Source organism: Spinacia oleracea, chromosome 2 (assembly GCF_020520425.1).
Source record: "Spinacia oleracea cultivar Varoflay chromosome 2, BTI_SOV_V1, whole genome shotgun sequence".
Taxonomy (NCBI): domain Eukaryota; kingdom Viridiplantae; phylum Streptophyta; class Magnoliopsida; order Caryophyllales; family Amaranthaceae; genus Spinacia; species Spinacia oleracea.
Window position 1 is genome coordinate 73136450 of NC_079488.1, and position 20303 is coordinate 73156752.

At 37.3% G+C, this 20303-nt stretch overlaps 2 protein-coding genes across 2 annotated transcripts; one reads left to right on the forward strand and one right to left on the reverse strand.

The window, feature by feature from the left end:
• The first annotated feature begins 1287 nt into the window (after positions 1–1287).
• Positions 1288–8935, forward strand: LOC110775696 (subtilisin-like protease SBT6.1). The gene is made up of 10 exons (XM_021980307.2): positions 1288–2014; positions 2698–2826; positions 2964–3116; positions 4443–4559; positions 4960–5144; positions 5867–6130; positions 6249–7317; positions 7725–8222; positions 8304–8364; positions 8596–8935. Exons 1-10 carry the CDS (start codon positions 1463–1465, stop codon positions 8685–8687), a joined length of 3120 nt encoding a protein of 1039 aa, XP_021835999.1. The 5' UTR covers positions 1288–1462; the 3' UTR covers positions 8688–8935.
• A 229-nt stretch (positions 8936–9164) lies between these two features.
• On the reverse strand, positions 9165–12159 carry LOC110775702 (ras-related protein Rab7A). Its single transcript, XM_021980314.2, has 7 exons — positions 11920–12159; positions 11784–11810; positions 11476–11575; positions 10012–10158; positions 9837–9917; positions 9504–9649; positions 9165–9405 (listed from the first exon to the last, which is right to left on the reverse strand). The coding sequence occupies exons 1-7, from the start codon at positions 11970–11972 to the stop codon at positions 9336–9338; spliced, it is 624 nt and encodes a 207-aa protein (XP_021836006.1). The 5' UTR covers positions 11973–12159; the 3' UTR covers positions 9165–9335.
• Between the last annotated feature and the right edge of the window lie 8144 nt (positions 12160–20303).

The window sequence follows — 20303 nt, forward strand, 5'->3', positions numbered from 1 at the left end:
CTAATTATGTTAAAATTAAATATCAACATATATGACTTAAATATTCTTTGACATATTTGGTCGAAATTTAGTTTAATGAATTCTAATTATGTAAGTTAGTCTCTTATGAAAGAGCTTACATGGCCACAATAAAGATAATTTTAAGAACAATTATAAATTACCCTAGTAAAAAATGTGATGTATTAATTATTTATATTAAATCAAAGAGTGGAAGTTGTTAGCTCCACATTAATCCTCTCTATTAAGCTATGTTCTATTCGATTTATTTGGTTTGAACTTATGTTATCTGAATTTATCTGAACTTATCCGAATTTAACCGAACTTATCTTAACTTATCTAAGCTTATTTTATCCGGGAAATAACTTATTTTTGTGTGAAAAAAAATGTCTGGAAAAAACTTAATTTTCTTAACTTATATTATCTAAATTAAACCTAACTGAATCTTTCTAAACTTATTTTGTCTGAAATAAGTCAAACAGCACAAAACCTTAATATAATCAAATATCTTCCAAATAATTTAGCCACAGCATGATTGTTTGCAAATTGCAAAAGTAATTTTGTGGACAAACAAATACTACGTAACTTCCAAATAATATATTCCAAATATTTGGAAGATAATACCTGAGCAACTTTCCATATTAGTTATTCATATAATATCTTCAAAATGATACATGTTTTGTAAATAGTAATATCATCGCACATTATGGGAAATATACAGTAATATAGATTTTGCGATTTTTCCATATTCATTATTGTTACAATAAATAAAGTAAGTTAAATATGACAAAAATGTTATCTTATTAATTAATTTATATTAAAAGAGAGGACCAATCATGTGGTGACATTTGTCATCACCACATTGAGTTCCTCTCTTTTAGTATAGTATATATAGATTAAAATATTTTTATTCTATGATATATGTTTTTGAATGTTAAAGTCAAAATATAATTTTATATCTATAATAAAGTAATTATGTATGGAAATTTTGATTAAGAACATAAATAGATGAGTTTGTTCATGTACATAAATAAACGAGTTGTTAGTGAACTTAAATGAACGGTTGAAATATGTTCATGCTCAAGTACGTTTATTAAACGAGCTTTAAAAATGGTTCAACATCGACTCATTTATAAAACAAACGAACATAAACGAGATTTAATCGAGTTTAAACCCGAGTAATTTATTGAAAATTTCGGCTCATTTGCACCCTCATCTACGGATTATTCGGGTTAGGCCATTGGTTGTCTCAGTAACTTCTGTCGTTTGTTGAAAAAGGCATAAGAAAATTTTCTGATTCATTCTCAAAAACAAAAAAACTTCACTTCCTAGTCCGGTAGTTCGTACTTCGTCCGGAGATCCCATCTTTAACTCATTTCCTTCCATTTCCTCTCTCTTCAATGGTGGAATTTTCCCGCCAAAGGAAATCCGCCATAGCAGCCCCCTTGCCATCTCCTAATTCGCCATGATCAAACCTCAGAGTTCCGCCTCTTTCCTTTTCTCTCTCCTCATTCTCTTCTCTTTTTCTCTTCACTCTCCCTTTCTCGATGACGGAACCCTAACCCTAATCGACCGCCCTCAGCCGGAATCCTCAAATTCAAGAAGAAACTACATCGTCCGATTCTTCGACTACAAGGATGCCAAATCTCACCGGAATTACCTCCGTCGTGGGATTAAATTCGACGGATGGGATTGGATCGAGCGGCAGAACCCTGCGGCGAAGTTTCCAACTGATTTCGGCGTTGTTTCTATTGAAGAATCGGTGAAAATGGCGGTGATCGGTGAAATTGAGAGCTTGAATAGGGTGAAGGATGTATCGGTGGATTTTAGCTATTCGAGGAGCTTGCTTGAGGAGGAGAAATTGGAGAGAGACAGTGATTTTTGCGATGTGAAGAAGCGGCCGGGGAAGATATTTACCAAAATGTCCTTTGAAGCGGATGATGAAGGGGCTGGAGGTCACTGGAGCTCTCTGAGCAACCAGACAATCAATTGGCAGCGGCGGCATCTTCTGGAAAAGGTTAGCTGATGATAAATAGTTAGATTTTTTTTGAATTAATTAAGAACTGTCATTATTGGTTTGAGTTTGGTGCATTTAGTGATAATTTTGTGTTGCAAGGGACTGAGGGAGGAATGGTGTATAGATTATCAATTGGCACTTTGAAGTTTTCTAATTTGTAAATGTTGATGGATATTCTTTCCATAGATGATACTAATGTAATGTCAATGCAAAATATAGTATGTATTGGCATCTTACTTTGATTTTGAAATGAAGAAAGACTAATCCTTTGCTCTCTTTGTCCAAATTCTGAACTTGTTCGAATTTTACTGAGCTGGTGAAAGTAAATTTATTGGGATTAATATTTTTAATTAGTAAAATTTGACAAGAGTATTGATAATGTTAAACTTGAGTGGTTGGATTACAAAATTTACTGAAACCAATGGGAATATATTGATAAATGGTCTCTAAATTTTCTGATGTTTGGAAATATGTCAATGGAGTTTATGTGAGTATGTCACAGGGATATGTAATGGTACTGGAGATTTTAAATTTTGTTGAATTCTTTTCTTAAGAAATGTCCAAGTTCATTGTGCTAGTGAGTGAATCCAAGATCTCTTTGCATTAGATTCTATGCATGAAATTTCTGTGCTTTAGAAACTTTATTTTGGTCGCATAATTATCTATGTTCCATTCTGATGTAGAGTTCTCAAGTAACTTCTCTGTTCGGGTCTGATTCTCTCTGGTCCAAGGGCTACACTGGTGCTAAAGTAAAAATGGCAATCTTTGATACAGGAATTAGGGCCAATCACCCTCATTTTCGCAACATAAAGGTATAATTTGCTCTTAACTATAATGTTTCGCTATAAAATGCATCTTATTAATGGAGGTTCTCTTGTTAGGCCCTACATAATGAAATTTGAATACCTTATACGTAAATCATTAGTTTGATTTTTCGAGTGGTTTGCAGGAGCGGACTAACTGGACTAATGAAAATACGTTAAATGACAATCTTGGACATGGAACATTTGTTGCTGGAGTGATCGCCGGCCAAGAATCAGAATGCCCTGGATTTGCGCCAGATACTGAAATTTATGCTTTTCGAGTATTTACTGATGCACAGGTAATCCATGTTTTGATACAGGGGAGAGAGATATAAATAACCTGCTACAAAGGATACACTTGCTAGCCTTCCCCCTTCTGTCAAGTTAAATTTTTGTTTCTAAAACTGAAATTGTTATCCTTTGTACTGTTCTCTTGTTGACTTATTCTTAATAGAAAGTATATTGTTTTAATGGCAAATCTTAAATTGGTAATGTCATGTTTGTGCTTGCGTATTGAACGGAAAATTCCTGTAGCTGCTTCAATTACAGGACGGAATTTCACTATGCATAGGTGATTGTAAGAGCTTAAAAATAGAAGTAAAATTTAAGATATATCTTAGTATCTATAGAGAGGAGAAGCTAGGGAAAACTGCTCATCTTTCATAGTGTCATGCATGCCTTTACTTAGTGAATTGACAAGTTTGCATTTAGGCTCCATTTAGGTTGATGGAAAATGATTTCCATGGCAAACCATCTTCAAGGGAAAACATAATTGGTAAAATAGTTTTCCATTGTTTGGTTTCTTGCAAGAAAAGTTGTGAAGAAAATGGAAATGGAAGGGAGGAGATGGAAGGAAGTAGAATAAAGAAAAAGGGTGAGGAAAGGAGTAAGGGTCTGTTCTGTTCGACTTATTTTGACTTATTTCAGACAAATAAGTTCAGTTAATTTCAGATAAGTTAGATAATATATGTTCAGCAAAAATAAGTTTTTTTCCAGACAATTTCACACACAAATAAGTTTATTTCAGATAAAATATGTTAAGATAATATAAGTTCAGTCAAAATAAGTCGAATAGAACGGAGCCTAAAGAGGAAAATGTGGCATCCTTTCCTTACAAAAGGAAAATACGAAGTATTTTTCACCCTTGAAGAGCTTTTCCATCTTAGGAAAATTGTTTTCCATCCTTAACAAACCAAACAAAGAAAATGGAAAATTATTTCACAGAGAAGTCGTCAAAACAAACAGAGCTCTAGTGGGATGGTGAGTTGGTGACTTCCAGTTTCTTTTGGGCTTTTGGCTTACTAGACCCTTGCTAGTCCTCCATCCTTGTAAAAGGAATTCGGATAACGTTGTGAGATTAAACCGGAGCTTGAATGATTGCTTAGTCTGGATAATCTAGAATAGCATTGAGCTAGGCATAATTTTTTGTGTGTGAATTGGGTGAAAATGTTATTTTCATAGGACCTATTGATCTTTTCAGTTATTTGATAATAAGTTGACTAAAAGATGGACCTTTATACAAATCATACAAGTTACATCTCTTTTCTGCCCCCCTCTCAAACATGCACTTCAAGTAGGCACACTATCAGCAATTTTGTGATAATCTTTTATTCAGCTTATTGCAGGTGTCGTACACGTCATGGTTCCTTGATGCATTCAACTACGCCATAGCTACTAATATGGATGTGCTTAATCTGAGTATTGGTGGTCCTGATCACTTGGATCTTCCTTTTGTGGAGAAGGTATGCTGATCAATTGATTTTTCCACATGAATTGTTGTATCTTTTTGGAGCATCAACATTTTTTATTCAAGTGCCTACTCGACTTGGGAATGAGGGGGTTGTAAGGTGCTTCAGATTCTCACCCCCCTTTTTATGTTGCAACTCACCAGGACAAAAAACAATCCACTGCCCTTGCACAACTGGAAAATGGATCTTGATCCACCATTTCCACTTTATTAATCTTTAATCAATCATTTGCAATTTTCCCGTTATTATGGGAAGGAATGCATTCCTTTTTGGATAAGGGTTTAAATGATGTTTCTTGCTAGACTCGGTTCACTTGTTTTGGTGCTAATTTAACTGGATCTGGTATACCATTGCAAGATAGCTGATGCCTTGGATACTTTATCATGTTTCTTAGGTTTGGGAACTAACAGCGAACAACATAATCATGGTATCTGCTATTGGAAACGATGGGCCACTTTATGGTACGCTGAACAATCCAGCTGATCAAAGTGATGTCATTGGAGTTGGTGGTATAGACTATACGGATCATATTGCATCATTTTCGTCACGTGGCATGAGCACGTGGGAGATTCCTCATGGGTAACAATTTTAATGATTTCTTCATATATACATTTTTTCTAATTATATAAGAACATATTTGTAGGATTATCTAATGCAGCTAAATAGCTGAATTGCAATAGAAGAGATCTTATATCCAAATTGTTCGGATACTAGACATGTCAAAAACCGACCCGAAAATACTGGGTCTTGAACAAGATTTTGTGACCCGTAACCCGATTTATCCGAACCCGACTAACCTGAAAAGTAATGGGTCAAAACCCAACTGTACCCATTTTTTACCCGACCGATTAAAAATCATTGTAGTTATAGTAATAAATGAGATTATGAGGAACTTTAAGCATAGTAAACACGTTTTTATTATTGTTGGGTGTAATATGATTTTAATTTGAATTATACGCCATTTTATGGTTGAATTTGACTAAATATAAACATGCGTAGAAAAATTTGTAATTTAGTGCCCGTATTTGGTATATTTATTACTTAAATTAATGAAAATATAATATGCGTTTTAAAATCTATCAACCCGTTGGGTCGACCCGAACCCGAAAGTCCTGGGTCTTGAACAAGCATTTGTAAACCCGAAAGTGACCGACCCGATTTAACCCGAACCGAAAATAATTTTTTTTACAACCCGACCCGACCGACTTGTTTGACAGATCTACCGGATACTGTATCTTACTTCTGATAACCTATGTTTGAGTCTTGAGATATAAAACTTATACGTGAATATCTTTGGCCAGATATGGTCGTGTGAAGCCAGATGTTGTAGCCTATGGACGTGACATTTTGGGATCAAAAATCAGTACAGGGTGTAAAACTTTGTCAGGCACGAGTGTCGCGAGTCCTGTGGTTGCTGGAGTGGTGTGCTTGCTAGTCAGTGTTATCCCAGAGAGCAACAGGAAGCGCATCCTGAATCCTGCAAGCATGAAGCAAGCACTGGTTGAAGGAGCTGCCAGGCTCTCTGGTCCCAATATGTTTGAACAAGGTGCTGGGAGAGTTGACCTGTGAGTTGTTTAAACCTATGCATGCTTCTCAATTCATGTTGTGACAAATAATTACGTTGTTTTCACAAATGAGTCCTGGCTTTGTACTATTGGGATTAATTGCTGATTATGATGTCAGGTTAGAATCATATGAAATCTTAAAGAATTATAGACCGCGGGCGAGCATTTTTCCTAGTGTGCTTGACTTCATGGACTGCCCTTATTCATGGCCTTTTTGTCGTCAGCCGCTCTATGCTGGTGCTATGCCTGTCATCTTCAATGCTACTATTCTGAATGGCATGGGTGTGATTGGCTATGTTAACGAGTCACCAAACTGGCATCCATTTAATGAGGAAGGTAATCTGCTTAGCATCCATTTTACTTATTCAGAGGTAATTTGGCCATGGACTGGCTACTTGGCGCTCCACATGCAAATTAAAGAAGAAGGTGCCCAGTTTCTTGGAGTGATTGAAGGCAACGTGACTGTTAAGGTTAGTAGTCCACCTTCAAAAGGTGAGAAAATAGTACGAACTACCATGTGTGTTCTGAGGCTGAGATTGAAAGTTGTTCCAACTCCTGCAAGAAACAAAAGGATCCTGTGGGATCAGTTTCACAACATCAAATATCCACCTGGCTATATACCTAGAGATTCTTTGGATGTCCGAAATGATATTCTGGATTGGCATGGGGATCATCCCCACACAAATTTCCATACTATGTTCAACATGTTGAGTGATGCCGGATATTATGTTGAGACCCTTGGTTCTCCACTTACATGTTTTGATGCTCGCCATTATGGAACACTCCTGCTTGTTGATCTAGAAGACGAGTATTTTGAAGAAGAGATAAATAAGCTGAGGGAAGATATTCTGAACACTGGGTTGGGCTTGGTTGTGTTTGCTGAGTGGTATAATGTTGAAACAATGGTCAAAATGAGATTCTTTGATGATAACACAAGGAGCTGGTGGACCCCAGTTACTGGTGGTGCTAATGTTCCCGCACTGAATGACCTTTTGGCACCATTTGGGATTGCATTTGGTGATAAGATCCTTAATGGTGATTTTACGATTAATGGTGAACAAAGTCGGTATGCATCAGGGACAAATATATTACGGTTTCCAGCTGGTGGATATGTTCACAGTTTTCCTTTCCTAGATAGGTCAGATAGGGGAGCTACTCAGAATGTACTTTCATCTGGCCTTACGAAAGTAAGTTTTTATGGTATGCTATTTTCTTTAAACATTCCAACATGATTAGATAGAATCTGTTGTGTCAGAGTTTTGAGAACATGCTTAGATGTATGATTCCTTGGGTTTAATACTTTTTTGTGGGGGTAATAGCACAGGGTTTGGGGAGCATGCTTAAATGTATCACTGTCCTCATTCATCACCATCCAAAATTTGGATATTGACCTTTTAAGTTTTCTCCTATTAAGAAAACGATACGGAAATTCTTACACAGAATCTTACTTTTGTTTTCTTCCCATTTTGGTGGTGGCATGATTCTTTTCCCATTTAGCTGGCAGGTTGACTGATGTCACTTGCTATGAAATTCTCCTTTTACATGTCTCTGTCTATCTTGATATCTAACTTCCTTATCTTGCTTGTTCTTGTAGGAAAATTCACCTATTCTAGGTTTTGTGGAGGCTGGGGAAGGCCGGATATCAGTTTATGGAGATTCAAATTGTCTTGACAGTAGCCATATGGTTACTAATTGCTTTTGGCTGCTTAAAAAAATATTAGAGTTTACAAGTGGGAATACCAAGGATCCAGTTCTTTTCTCGGATTCTGTTAGACAAGGTGAATCCTTGTATGTAGATGATAAGCAATTGCCATGTCGAAGGACTGATGTGAATTTCTCAGCTTATTCAGCTGTCATGGGGAAGGAATTGATGTGTAGGACTGACTCCAGGTTTGAAGTAGTGGGAACTAAAGGTTATAATATGCAGGTTAGGGGAAGAAACAGAAAACTGCCTGGTTATCATGCTATTGATATGGGGAAAAGTTCAAATTCCAGTTCTGAGGTTTCAGATCCGAAAGTTTACAGTACTAGTCCCCAGAAACCAGGCGATTCTTTAAGTAACAAGTATTTTGGTCTCTTTTATACAGATGAGGTGAGGAAGCAATTCTGCTCATATAATTTGTTGTTACATAATACATTAGCTATCTAGTATGACTCTTGAAATTTCATGCAGCTTGACATGCCCGTGCTGGTTGCTAGTCATTGGCTTGTACCTGCCATAATTGCCATTTCTGGTTAGTATAGCACTCTTGTAATTCATTATTTTTCCAGTATACAAGGCCCTTCCATCTCGTTGAACATTATCCCTAGTTATCCACCCTAATCTCCTTCCTAATTCATTTGGCCATCGGCATTCATGGTTCTTCCAGTATGCAAGATTTTTTTCATCTGATCGAATCTTGCATACGTACTTTTCCACCCTGTAATATTATCATGACCTGTGGACATTTTATGTGGTTTGGTAGGTTTCTTGCTTTTTTTGAGCTTTTGGAGAATCCGACAGAAGCGCCGGCGACGGAGGAAAGGATCAAGCTCAGGCAGATATCCAAATGTGTAATAATTGGCAGAAAAGTTTTGTAGGATAACTAGTTGGTAGGATCTGTTATTGAAGCTGAAATGTAGATTAGTCTTTTCCATATACTGCTAGGCTGCTAACCTTCGGGTTAGATCCAACTCATGTTACATTGTAAGCTCTCCAAAAATCACACAAGTAAAAGATCTTCGAATGCAGTCAAATGTAAAGATCCAACTTATGCTACATTGTAGGATCTCCTAAATTTATGCAAGGAGAAAGGTCTTTGTTGATATGTTATTGTCAATTACTAGTTTAAAATCTTTACAATAACTCGAGTTCTCTACGTGTGTGATCTATGATGTGTGCAGGCACCATCGAAATTATTGGAATGTGGAAACCCTGTACGAATTTAATATAGTTCGTACAATTAGAACTCCAGATTTAATGCCATAGTGCAATTCAAACGACTTTGGTGCGACAGTAATATGATCCCTGTGCAACCAGTATTTATCTCCGAAATCAACATAAAACGACAAAGATTTATTAAGAATGATGAGAAAACAAATACAGAATGATAATCTGATTGCTTCTCCGTTATGATGTTTGTACATTCACAGACAAACTTGCAAATATTATACTTAGTAGAACAATGGAAAAATTAATGCAGATATTTTTCGCGTCAACAGATTTTCAACATTCACAGCCTGAAGAACTTTGAGGTTGTGCTCTGTTAGTCATATCAATGGTGTCAGGAACATACCTATAACACGGTTAATAGATCAAACGATTAGAATCCTTTTCAAGTAACATAGTATGTTCCAAAATACAAAGTACTAAATGCTCATAAACAATACTCACATTTCTTCTTCAGGTTCATTCTTTATGGCATTTTTAGCAATACACAGGAATGCCTCTTCAACATTTGTACCATCCTTGGCTGAAGTTTCGAAATAAGGTATATTTCCCTTGCTCATGCACCAAGCTTTGGCCTTCTTTTCAGAGACCTGATTTTCAGAGAAAAACACAAACTTGTATAATTATTGGCAAACAAGAGGATAAATTTTTTTACGTAGATCAAGAGATTAGTACAACTTGGTGTACTCACAGGTAAATATTCATTATAATATTATATTGTCCAAAATCTAAAATTGGAGAAAAATCTGCTTTTCCAAAAGAAATAAGAAAATTTACCACTCTGCCGCTCCCACCATCAACATCTATCTTGTTCCCCAGCAAAATAAACGGGAAGTTATCAGGATCACTTGGGCTTGCCTATGACACAAAAAAAAAAAGTTTTCTCAGTTTTGTTTTCCACCATGAGGTTCAAGTACTGGTCAAAGCTGAAAGCAAAACATTTAAGTCCTACCTGTAATAAAAACTCCTCCCTCCAACGATTGAGGTTCTCAAAAGATTTCATGACATTGACATCATAAGTAAGAACACAGCAGTCTGCACCACGGTAGAAAGCAACACCTAGACTCTGAAATCTTTCCTGTCCAGCTGTATCCCAAATCTGCAATTCAGCCAAACAACATCCATCTTAGTCTAGAATGTGACAGGATCATTTTCTCAGTACAGAGCAGATAAACATGTATACAGGCAAATAGCTGTTATAAACAGATATTATGAGGGGGGTGGCGACACAGGAATACATGATTTACAACAGTTTAGTCTATCCTCAACTCCTGTTTTTAAGTTTGATCTTTGTTTTACGGAGAGTTACATCACAAGCCCTTCTGTTTTGCTTCTGATAAAAATATCAACAAGAAAGTCTCCACCTCAAACCAACTAATTCCTAAGTTAAATTTCATCACCTCAATGTCTCATGCTATTTAGTGGAAGCTGTATCACTTATCACTTATTATCCTTACAAAGCGAAACGCGAATCAGAATTCGAGACATCTTCAGAACATGCAATCTATGGAAACTGGTTGACAGTGTAACACGGTGAATGTTATCTCTATCTTGCACAATGCCAAAGAAAGATTCAAGAGCACTGATTACAACAGGAAAATCTAGGAGCAATCATTTCAATGACTCTACAAAAGTGGAGAATGAGGAAAGGCATAACTGATGATTGAGACATTCTACAGAATTGTTTCTGTACTTTGGAATATCAAATGATCCAAAAGAAGGTTTCTGCATCTATAAAGCTACATTTCATATGCAAAACATAGTCAGCACAAAGAACAGACACAACGGAGGGACATAAGAGGAAGTAGGAAACGGAGGAAAAGTTATTTCTTTACTTTTAATGTATCAAAATGCAACGCTCCTACGATCAATCATACCCACTTTAAAATTTTCTTTAAAACTCGCCAGTCCGCCACAATGGTATAGAGAGATCCAGCATCCTAATAGCCCTTCTATAAGAAAGATGAGATAAGTGCATACTCTGGATTCATAAAACAAAAATGAAGGAACTGATGACTGATTAAAGACCACAGTTGCACACTGTTTCACACGCTAGTATTTGAGCAATCAGTTACCATTCCTTGCATTTTTTACAATAACTAAATTTTTTCTAGAGTCAGACACTTAAACATGATTTTGGTCAAAACTTCACCTCTTTTGGAACTCTGTACACCTTAGTGTTTCAGAAAAGATGCATGAGGTACCCTATTGAAAAACGCACCATGTACCCCTACGGTTTGACATAATCTAACCAAATTCCCAAATTTTGAATGACATCAAACCTGCCCATGCTTTTAACTTACAACATTTGTACAAGGACAGCACAACCACAGCAGATAAAGAAAATTCACAAGCAAAATCAAAGTAATCTACGGAAGCAAACCTCGAAAAGGACAAGTAATAAACATGATCATACCTGCAATGTGAAAAGCCTATCTTCAAATTGGAGTTCTTTGGTCAAGAAATCAGCTCCAATTGTTGCTTTATACTGATTACTAAACTTCTTATTAACAAATCTGAATTGATCAAGTTTAAGGCAAAAACCCAAATCTCCAGTTCCAACTAGCATATATATAAAATCACATGCCACAAAATTGATAAAAAGAATTGGGGATCAACGTCATCATGCAGAACAATATCAAATTAAAAGGGTCATCACTAAAATCAGAATAATTAAAATCAAACAAAAAAAATGGCAAAGGCATAATTGAATTTTGAGGATACTGATTCATAAGTGAAGTCTTCCCAACTCTGTGAAACCATCATCAGACATTCAAACAACAGAAGTAAATCAACCCCATCAATTAAAATCGAATTCCCAAGTAATCAAAAGAAGAGAGAGAAAGGGAATCACAATTACCCGCTATCACCAAGGATGATAATTTTGAGGAGCTTTCGACGACGCGATGCCATGACCTTGAATTGGTGTGATGATTTTTCAAATACTTCAAAATCCCTAATTAAAATTTTTTTTTTCAGAGAGAAAAAGAGGGATTTGGGGGTTTGAGGAAGAAGAAGTGGACCAGGAAAGGAATATGCAAATCTTGTACAGGAACGAACAATTGCAGCTGTATTTTGCAATTTAGCGACCAGTCTTTTTACACTTTTTTTTGGTGCTAATTGTTTTGTAGTCTTTTGGATATTGCAAACTTTTCAACCTTTTTTTTTGGTTGGTTTGGTCATGGGTCGAGACTCGAGAGTCCATACAACCCACCATTCATATGTCGATTCATGAATATGGTTGGACCGATTAGGTCCGGAGGTTCATAACCATTATTTTATCTTATACTTCGTATTATCTTATCTGAAATTTATTGACCTTATCTTATCTTATTAGACATGAATTAAATGAAAACATAGGTGAACGGAACAAAGCCTTGAAGTCGAAGCGTCATAGTCCAGGGATCATTTGAATTGAGATTAAATATGTTTCAGACCCTTCGAGAAGGGTTAACTTATTAATTCTATTTCGGCTTATATTTATTCAATTGTCTTCTCTGTTTCTTTAAATGCATCACTTAGATCGAGGGCCTGTGTACAATAGTTGTTGGATCAAATGTTGTTGGATTAGCCAAATACATATTTTCATAATATCACATTTTTATAATTTTTACAAATAGAAAATTAGTTGTATTTAATGATGAGATGCAATGACAAGTGTGCCGATACAAGTGATACATGAAAAAAAAAAAATTAAAGTCACAGTGTCAAGATTAGTTAAAGGTTGGCCTTGAAACATATTTCGTACTCGCGTGTAATTGGTAATTTTTTTCTTCTAGTGTTATGAAATATATTTTTGAATAAGAGAACGACAATAACTAGAGTAATAAGCTGCGAGCTAAACTTTTAAGGTGATTGTGAATTGGGAATCATGTGGCATATTAAGTAAAGTCGTGAATCATTATGATTATACTATTTGTGATGTGGTTGCATTGCGTTTTCTTTTAAAAGAATAACATTGTTTGAATCATACAAACTTCATGAAATTGTTTTCTAAGGAATTAGAATTCTTTCTTCAAGTAAAGTTTTTCAGGTATTTTGAATAAGTAAAGTTGCATTTCAAATAAAATATAAACACTAACACTAAAACTATTTTGAGCCATCTATCAAATGCATTTCAGGTAAGATGTGTGTACTAAGATTTCCGCTGATTTTGTTCTATGAACCTGTCCCGATGGGGGCAGAGTTAAAATGTTTTGCAGGTAGCAAGAGTCGAGCCTCAGTTCAGGTCGAAGGTTCGTAGAGTTCTCCAGGGGCCTTATATGTCCAGGGTTGGATTATGGATTCTCCAAATGTAACTAAGTATGCTAGAATTTGTTAATGGGCTGTATAATTTCTTCTTAAAGCTTTTGGTTTATAATTTATGTATTAGATATCCGTATTGGAGTTGTAGTAAGTTAAGTCTGTTTGGTTTAAGGTTAAGTGTGCTTAGTGTTAGGTTATGATACATATGACAATTCATAAATCATGCGGAAAAACCATAAAGCCAGGAATACATATTATTTACACATAATCAGTTAGCATAGTTTAGATGCATACTCTTTGTTGCGTGCCTTCCCTAGCTGCGCCCGAACCGAACAAGAACAAGTCTTTAGGACTCCAAGTGTCGTCCCTCCGTAGATAGTCCACAGCACGTCCGGATCCGCCTTAAGATTGACCAACTAGAATCGCCCTTAAGGTACTATTATTTTTGGCACTTTTGGGCAAATGTGTGACTGAATTTTTCTCTCAAAAACTCACTTTGAATACTTGAAAACTCGTTGTAAATATGTGACCCTATGCACCTATTTATAGAGTTATGGAAAAGGATTTGGAATCCTATTAGGATACTAATTTATTTAATTATAACCCTACTAGGACTCTAATTAAATAATCATTATCTAATAGTTTTAGGATTTAATCATATTTCGAATCCCGATTGCTTTAGGATTCCCGCACAGGCGTTGCACGAGCACCGTACACCCGCGCAAGCCTTGCGGCCCACGCTAGGCGCACAGCGCTCGGCCCACTGCTGCTGTGCTCTCGCGCGCGCGCCCTAGGCCTTGGCTGGGCCTGGCCTTGCGCTGGGCCTGGTCGAGGCTTGGCACGCGATGGTGCGTGTTGGCTCGCTGGGCGATGGCCTGGCTTCGTGCTGGGCCTTCGTCTAGCGGGCCTCGTCCGATGCTAATTCGTACGATACGCTTCCGATTAAATTCCCGATTCCGGAATTCATTTCCGATACGAACAATATTTAATATTTCCGATTCCGGAATCAATTTCCGTTTCGAACAAATATTTAATATTTCCGTTTCCGGAATTATTTTCCGATTCCGATAATATTTCCGATTCTGACAATATTTCCGTTTCCGGCAATATTTCCGATTCCGGCAATATTTCCATTTCCGATAATATTTTCCGATACGTACCATGTTTCCGTTTCCGGCAACATCTACGACTTGGATAATATTTATATTTCCGATACGATCCATATTTCCGTTTCCGGCAATATCATCGTTTCCGGAGTATTCATTTCTTGCCTGTGACGATCTCAGCTCCCACTGAAACCAAGATCCGTCGATTCCGAATATCCATAGATGGAGTATTTAATGCCATTAAATACTTGATCCGTTTACGTACTATTTGTGTGACCCTACGGGTTCAGTCAAGAGTAAGCTGTGGATTAATATCATTAATTCCACTTGAACTGAAGCGGCCTCTAGCTAGGCATTCAGCTCACTTGATCTCACTGAATTATTAACTTGTTAATTAATACTGAACCTCATTTATTATACTTAACATTGAATGCATACTTGGACCAAGGGCATTATTTCCTTCAGTCTCCCACTTGTCCTTAGGGACAAGTGTGCATTTCCTAATTCCTTTGTCGCTCGATGCTTGCTCTTGAACATAAGGTAAGAGTTGTCATCCTTATTATGTCCAGAGGTGTTCCTCGGTTTCAGAGTTCAACTGATCAAATAAACAGATAATCATAGCCTATGATTCATCCGAGCACGACCATGCATTTCACAGTTTCTAGCTCTCCGAGTGGCCTTGTACAACTTTTAAGCATCTCATCCCGATTTATGGGAGGACAATCCCAATCTTGCGATCTTGAGATTAGACTTCGTTTGATAGGTGATTACCTGAGCGTTGCCTTTATAGCCTCCTTTTACGGTGCGACGGTTGGTCAACGTCAAAGTAACCAGTTCTCAAACAAGTAATCTCAAATCACTCAGGTATTGAGGATTTAGTGTCTAATAATTTTAATGAAATTTACTTATGACAGATTTTCATCTCTTACAGTAAAGTTTTATAGGTCTTGTCCGATACTAATCTTCCCAAAGTAAGTATCTATGCAAATGGTTATGACATTGCCATGTCCACATAGTTCAAGAAACAGAACTACTAGTCATCTTGCATTCTAGTCGTCTAACGTTTTCTATGCGTCCAATTTTATAGAAAACTCCGACTAGGGACCATTTTCAACCTTTGACATTCAAGTTCACTTGATAGACATTTCTTAGTCACAGGACTGGTCCTGACAGTCTATCTTGAATATATCGTCAAATTGAAGGGACTCATCATTTAATAAACCACAAATTAAATGGAAAAATGAATTCTTTTCATTTATTGTGAATGATTAACCAATAATGTTCTACAAAGATTTAAACTCTAAAACTTTAAAACATTAAACAGGGTCATCAAAGCCATTCTCCAATATGCTTGATTCCCATAGTTGCAGTGTGCGAGTTGTGCTTCGCCTGCGGCAGAGGTTTAGTCAATGGATCTGATATGTTGTCATCAGTTCCAATTTTGCTTATCTCGACTTCTTTTCTTTCAACGAACTCTCGTAGAAGGTGAAATCTATGAAGTACATGCTTGACTCTCTGGTGGTGTCTAGGCTCCTTTGCCTGTGCAATAGCTCCGTTATTATCACAATACAGGGCTATTGGTCCTTTAATGGAGGGGACTACACCAAGTTCACCTATGAACTTCCTTAGCCATATAGCTTCCTATGCTGCTTCATGTGCAGCAATGTACTCCGCTTCAGTTGTAGAATCCGCAATGGTTCTTTGCTTAGCACTTTTCCAGCTTACTGCTCCTCCGTTGAGGCAGAAGACAAACCCAGACTGTGATCTGAAATCATCTTTGTCGGTTTGGAAACTTGCGTCCGTATAGCCTTTAACAATTAATTCATCATCTCCACCATAGACCAGGAAGTCATCTTTGTGCCTTTTCAGGTACTTCAGAATATTCTTGGCAGCAGTCCAATGCGCCTCTCCTGGGTCTGACTGGTATCTGCTCGTAGCACTGAGTGCGTACGCAACATCCGGGCGTGTACATATCATAGCATACATTATTGAACCAATCAATGATGCATATGGAATCCCATTCATTCGTCTACGCTCATCAAGTGTTTTTGGGCACTGATTCTTGCTTAGAGTCATTCCATGAGACATGGGTAGGTAGCCTCGCTTGGAGTCCGCCATCTTGAACCTATCAAGCACCTTATTGATATAAGTGCTTTGACTAAGTCCAATCATCTTTTTAGATCTATCTCTGTAAATCTTGATGCCCAATATGTACTGTGCTTCTCCTAGATCTTTCATCGAAAAACATTTCCCAAGCCAAATCTTGACAGAGTTCAACATAGGAATGTCATTTCCGATAAGTAATATGTCGTCGACATATAATACTAGGAAAGAAATTTTGCTCCCACTGACCTTCTTGTATACACAAGATTCGTCTGCGTTCTTGATGAAACCAAAGTCACTGACTGCTTCATCAAAACGTATATTCCAGCTCCTGGATGCCTGCTTCAATCCGTAGATTGACTTCTTTAGCTTGCATACCTTTTTAGCATTCTTTGGATCCTCAAAACCTTCAGGCTGTGTCATAAACACAGTTTCTGTTAAAACGCCGTTTAAGAAAGCAGTTTTGACATCCATCTGCCATATTTCGTAATCGTAATATGCAGCGATTGCTAACATTATCCAAATAGACTTTAGCATTGCAACTGGTGAAAAGGTTTCATCGTAATCCACACCATGGACTTGCCTGTAACCTTTTGCAACCAATCTAGCTTTGAAAACTTCAAGTTTCCCATCTTTGTCCTTTTTCAGTTTGAAAACCCATTTGCTTCCAATGGCTTGGTAGCCATCTGGCAAATCGACCAAATCCCATACTTGGTTTTCAAACATGGAGTCTAATTCAGATTGCATGGCTTCTTGCCACTGCTTGGAGCTAGGGCTCGTCATAGCTTGTTTGTAAGTCGCAGGTTCATCACTTTCAAGTAATAGAACGTCATAGCTCTCGTTCGTCAAAATACCTAAGTACCTTTCCGGTTGAGATCTATATCTTTGCGATCTACGCGGGGTAACATTTCTAGATTGACCATGATTCTCACCAGATTCTTCTAAAGATCTCTGAGTTTCATCCTGAATGTCATCTTGAGCATTCTCTAGAGTTTGTTGTTCGACTCGAATTTCTTCGAGGTCTACTTTTCTCCCACTTGTCATTTTGGAAATGTGATCTTTCTCCAAAAAGACACCATCTCGAGCAACAAACACCTTGTTCTCAGATGTATTGTAGAAGTAATACCCCTTTGTTTCCTTTGGATAGCCCACAAGGATACATTTGTCAGATTTTGGATGAAGTTTGTCTGAAATTAATCGTTTGACGTATACTTCACATCCCCAAATCTTAAGAAAAGACACATTTGGAGGCTTTCCAAACCATAACTCATATGGAGTCTTTTCGACAGCTTTAGACGGAGCTCTATTTATAGTGAGTGCAGCTGTATTTAGTGCATGTCCCCAAAATTCTAATGGAAGTTTGGCCTGACCCATCATTGACCTGACCATGTCTAGCAAGGTTCTATTCCTCCGTTCTGACACACCGTTCCATTGTGGTGTTCCAGGAGGAGTCAATTCTGATAGAATTCCACATTCTTTCAGATGGTCATCAAATTCATAGCTCAGATATTCACCGCCTCTATCAGACCGCAGTGCCTTAATCTTCTTGCCTAATTGATTCTCTACTTCACTCTGAAATTCCTTGAATTTGTCAAAGGATTCAGACTTATGCTTCATTAGGTAGACATAACCATATCTACTGAAGTCATCAGTGAAAGTGATAAAGTAGCTGAAACCACCTCTAGCATTTGTACTCATTGGTCCACATACATCTGTATGGATTAAACCCAATAGTTCATTTGCTCTTTCTCCAACTTTAGAGAAAGGTTGCTTCGTCATTTTGCCAAGTAAACATGATTCGCATTTACCATAATCCTCTAAGTCAAATGGTTCTAGAATTCCTTCCCTTTGAAGTCTTTCTAAGCGTTTCAAGTTTATATGGCCTAATCGACAATGCCACAGATAGGTGAGATCTGAATCATCCTTTTTGGCCTTTTTGGTATTTATGTTATATACTTGTTTGTCGTGATCTAATAAATAAAGTCCATTGACTAATCTAGCAGATCCATAAAACATCTCTTTAAAATAAAACGAACAACTATTGTCTTTTATTAAAAAGGAAAATCCCTTAGCATCTAAGCAAGAAACTGAAATGATGTTTTTAGTAAGACTTGGAACATGGAAACACTCTTCCAGTTCCAAAACTAGCCCGGAGGGCAACGACAAATAGTAAGTTCCTACAGCTAATGCAGCAATCCGTGCTCCATTTCCCACTCGTAGGTCGACTTCACCCTTGCTTAACTTTCTACTTCTTCTTAGTCCCTGTGGATTGGAACATAAGTGTGAGCCACAACCTGTATCTAATACCCAAGAAGTTGAATTAGCAAGTATACAGTCTATAACGAAAATACCTGAAGATGGAACGACTGTTCCGTTCTTCTGATCTTCCTTTAGCTTCAAGCAATCTCTCTTCCAATGCCCCTTCTTCTTGCAGTAGAAGCATTCGGATTCAGAAGTGGGTTGACTGACCTTCCTCTTTACAGATTTGGCGCCAGTTTGCTTAGTTGGGCTGGCCTTGTTGCCACCTTTCTTAGCATTCCTCTTCTTTCCAGATTTCTTGAACTTGCCCCCACGCACCATAAGCACATCCTGCTTATCACTTTTGAGCGTCTTTTCAGCGGTCTTCAGCATACCGTGAAGCTCAGTGAGCGTTTTGTCCAGACTATTCATACTGTAGTTCAGTTGGAACTGATCATACCCGCTATGAAGAGAATGGAGGATGGTGTCTATAGCCATTTCCTGAGAAAATTGCTGATCCAGCCGACTCATATTCTCAATGAGTCCAATCATTTTGAGAACATGTGGACTTACGGGCTCGCCTTTCTTAAGCTTGGTCTCAAGAATTTGCCTATGAGTCTCGAATCTTTCGACTCGAGCCAGATCTTGGAACATGTTCTTCAACTCACTGATGATTGTGAAAGCATCTGAGTTGATGAACGTTTTCTGCAGATCCGCACTCATGGTGGCGAGCATTAGACATTTCACATCCTTGTTGGCATCAATCCAACGATTGAGGGCTGCCTGAGTGACCCCGTCGCCTGCGGCTTCGGGCATCGCCTCTTCTAGGACATACTCCTTTTCTTCCTGCATAAGAACTATTTGCAAGTTCCTTTGCCAGTCAAGGAAGTTTTTCCCGTTCAACTTCTCCTTTTCGAGAATTGATCGAATGTTGAATGAATTGTTGTTTGCCATATTAAAAACTACAATTGAAAAGAATAAACAAATAAATAACCATTCACAGTTTCTCTTAATAAACTTAAATTCTAGCATACATGCATAATTCAATGTTTATTAAGCATTTTATTCAAGTTATGTGTTCCGGCAGGTGTGAATAAAATGATTCCAAGATCCTAAAATCATTGAAGAACTAAGCACAGTTTGTCGACTTAATCCTAAAACATCTTAGGTAAGCAAAAGCCTTTTGCTAATAGTCTAGAAACTATTCTTGGTTGATAGGTACGTCTAAGAACTTATTAGGTAAACCTATCGATTTTTCCACGACATAAAAGGACTCCTTACTTATATCGTTGAGTTTCACCAAAACTAACATGTACTCACAATTATTTGTGTACCTTGCCCCTTTAGGACCAATAAGTAACACCTCGCTGAGCGAAAACTATTACTAGATTGATGTAAAGGATATCCAAGCAAGTGTATATTTTGGCATGGCACCTTTTAACTCAATTTTTTTAAGTTTGGAACTTAAGGCTCTTACTATGTTGGTTAGATTTTAAGTGAACTAAAATCCTTAATCATGCAACATAATCAAGCTTTTGATCTCATGCATTTT

Bases quoted from the DNA above. Each gene is read 5' to 3' on its own strand.
- LOC110775696 (XM_021980307.2), top strand. From the start codon at position 1,463: ATGATCAAACCTCAGAGTTCCGCCTCTTTCCTTTTCTCTCTCCTCATT. The intron at 2,015-2,697 runs GTTAGCTGATGA...ATTCTGATGTAG, and splicing joins GGCGGCATCTTCTGGAAAAG to AGTTCTCAAGTAACTTCTCT. The intron at 6,131-6,248 runs GTGAGTTGTTTA...TTATGATGTCAG, and splicing joins GGTGCTGGGAGAGTTGACCT to GTTAGAATCATATGAAATCT.
- LOC110775702 (XM_021980314.2), bottom strand. From the start codon at position 11,972: ATGGCATCGCGTCGTCGAAAGCTCCTCAAAATTATCATCCTTGGTGAT. The intron at 11,576-11,783 runs GTATCCTCAAAA...TGATCAATTCAG, and splicing joins AAGACTTCACTTATGAATCA to ATTTGTTAATAAGAAGTTTA. The intron at 9,650-9,836 runs GTAAATTTTCTT...TCTGAAAATCAG, and splicing joins ATGGTGGGAGCGGCAGAGTG to GTCTCTGAAAAGAAGGCCAA.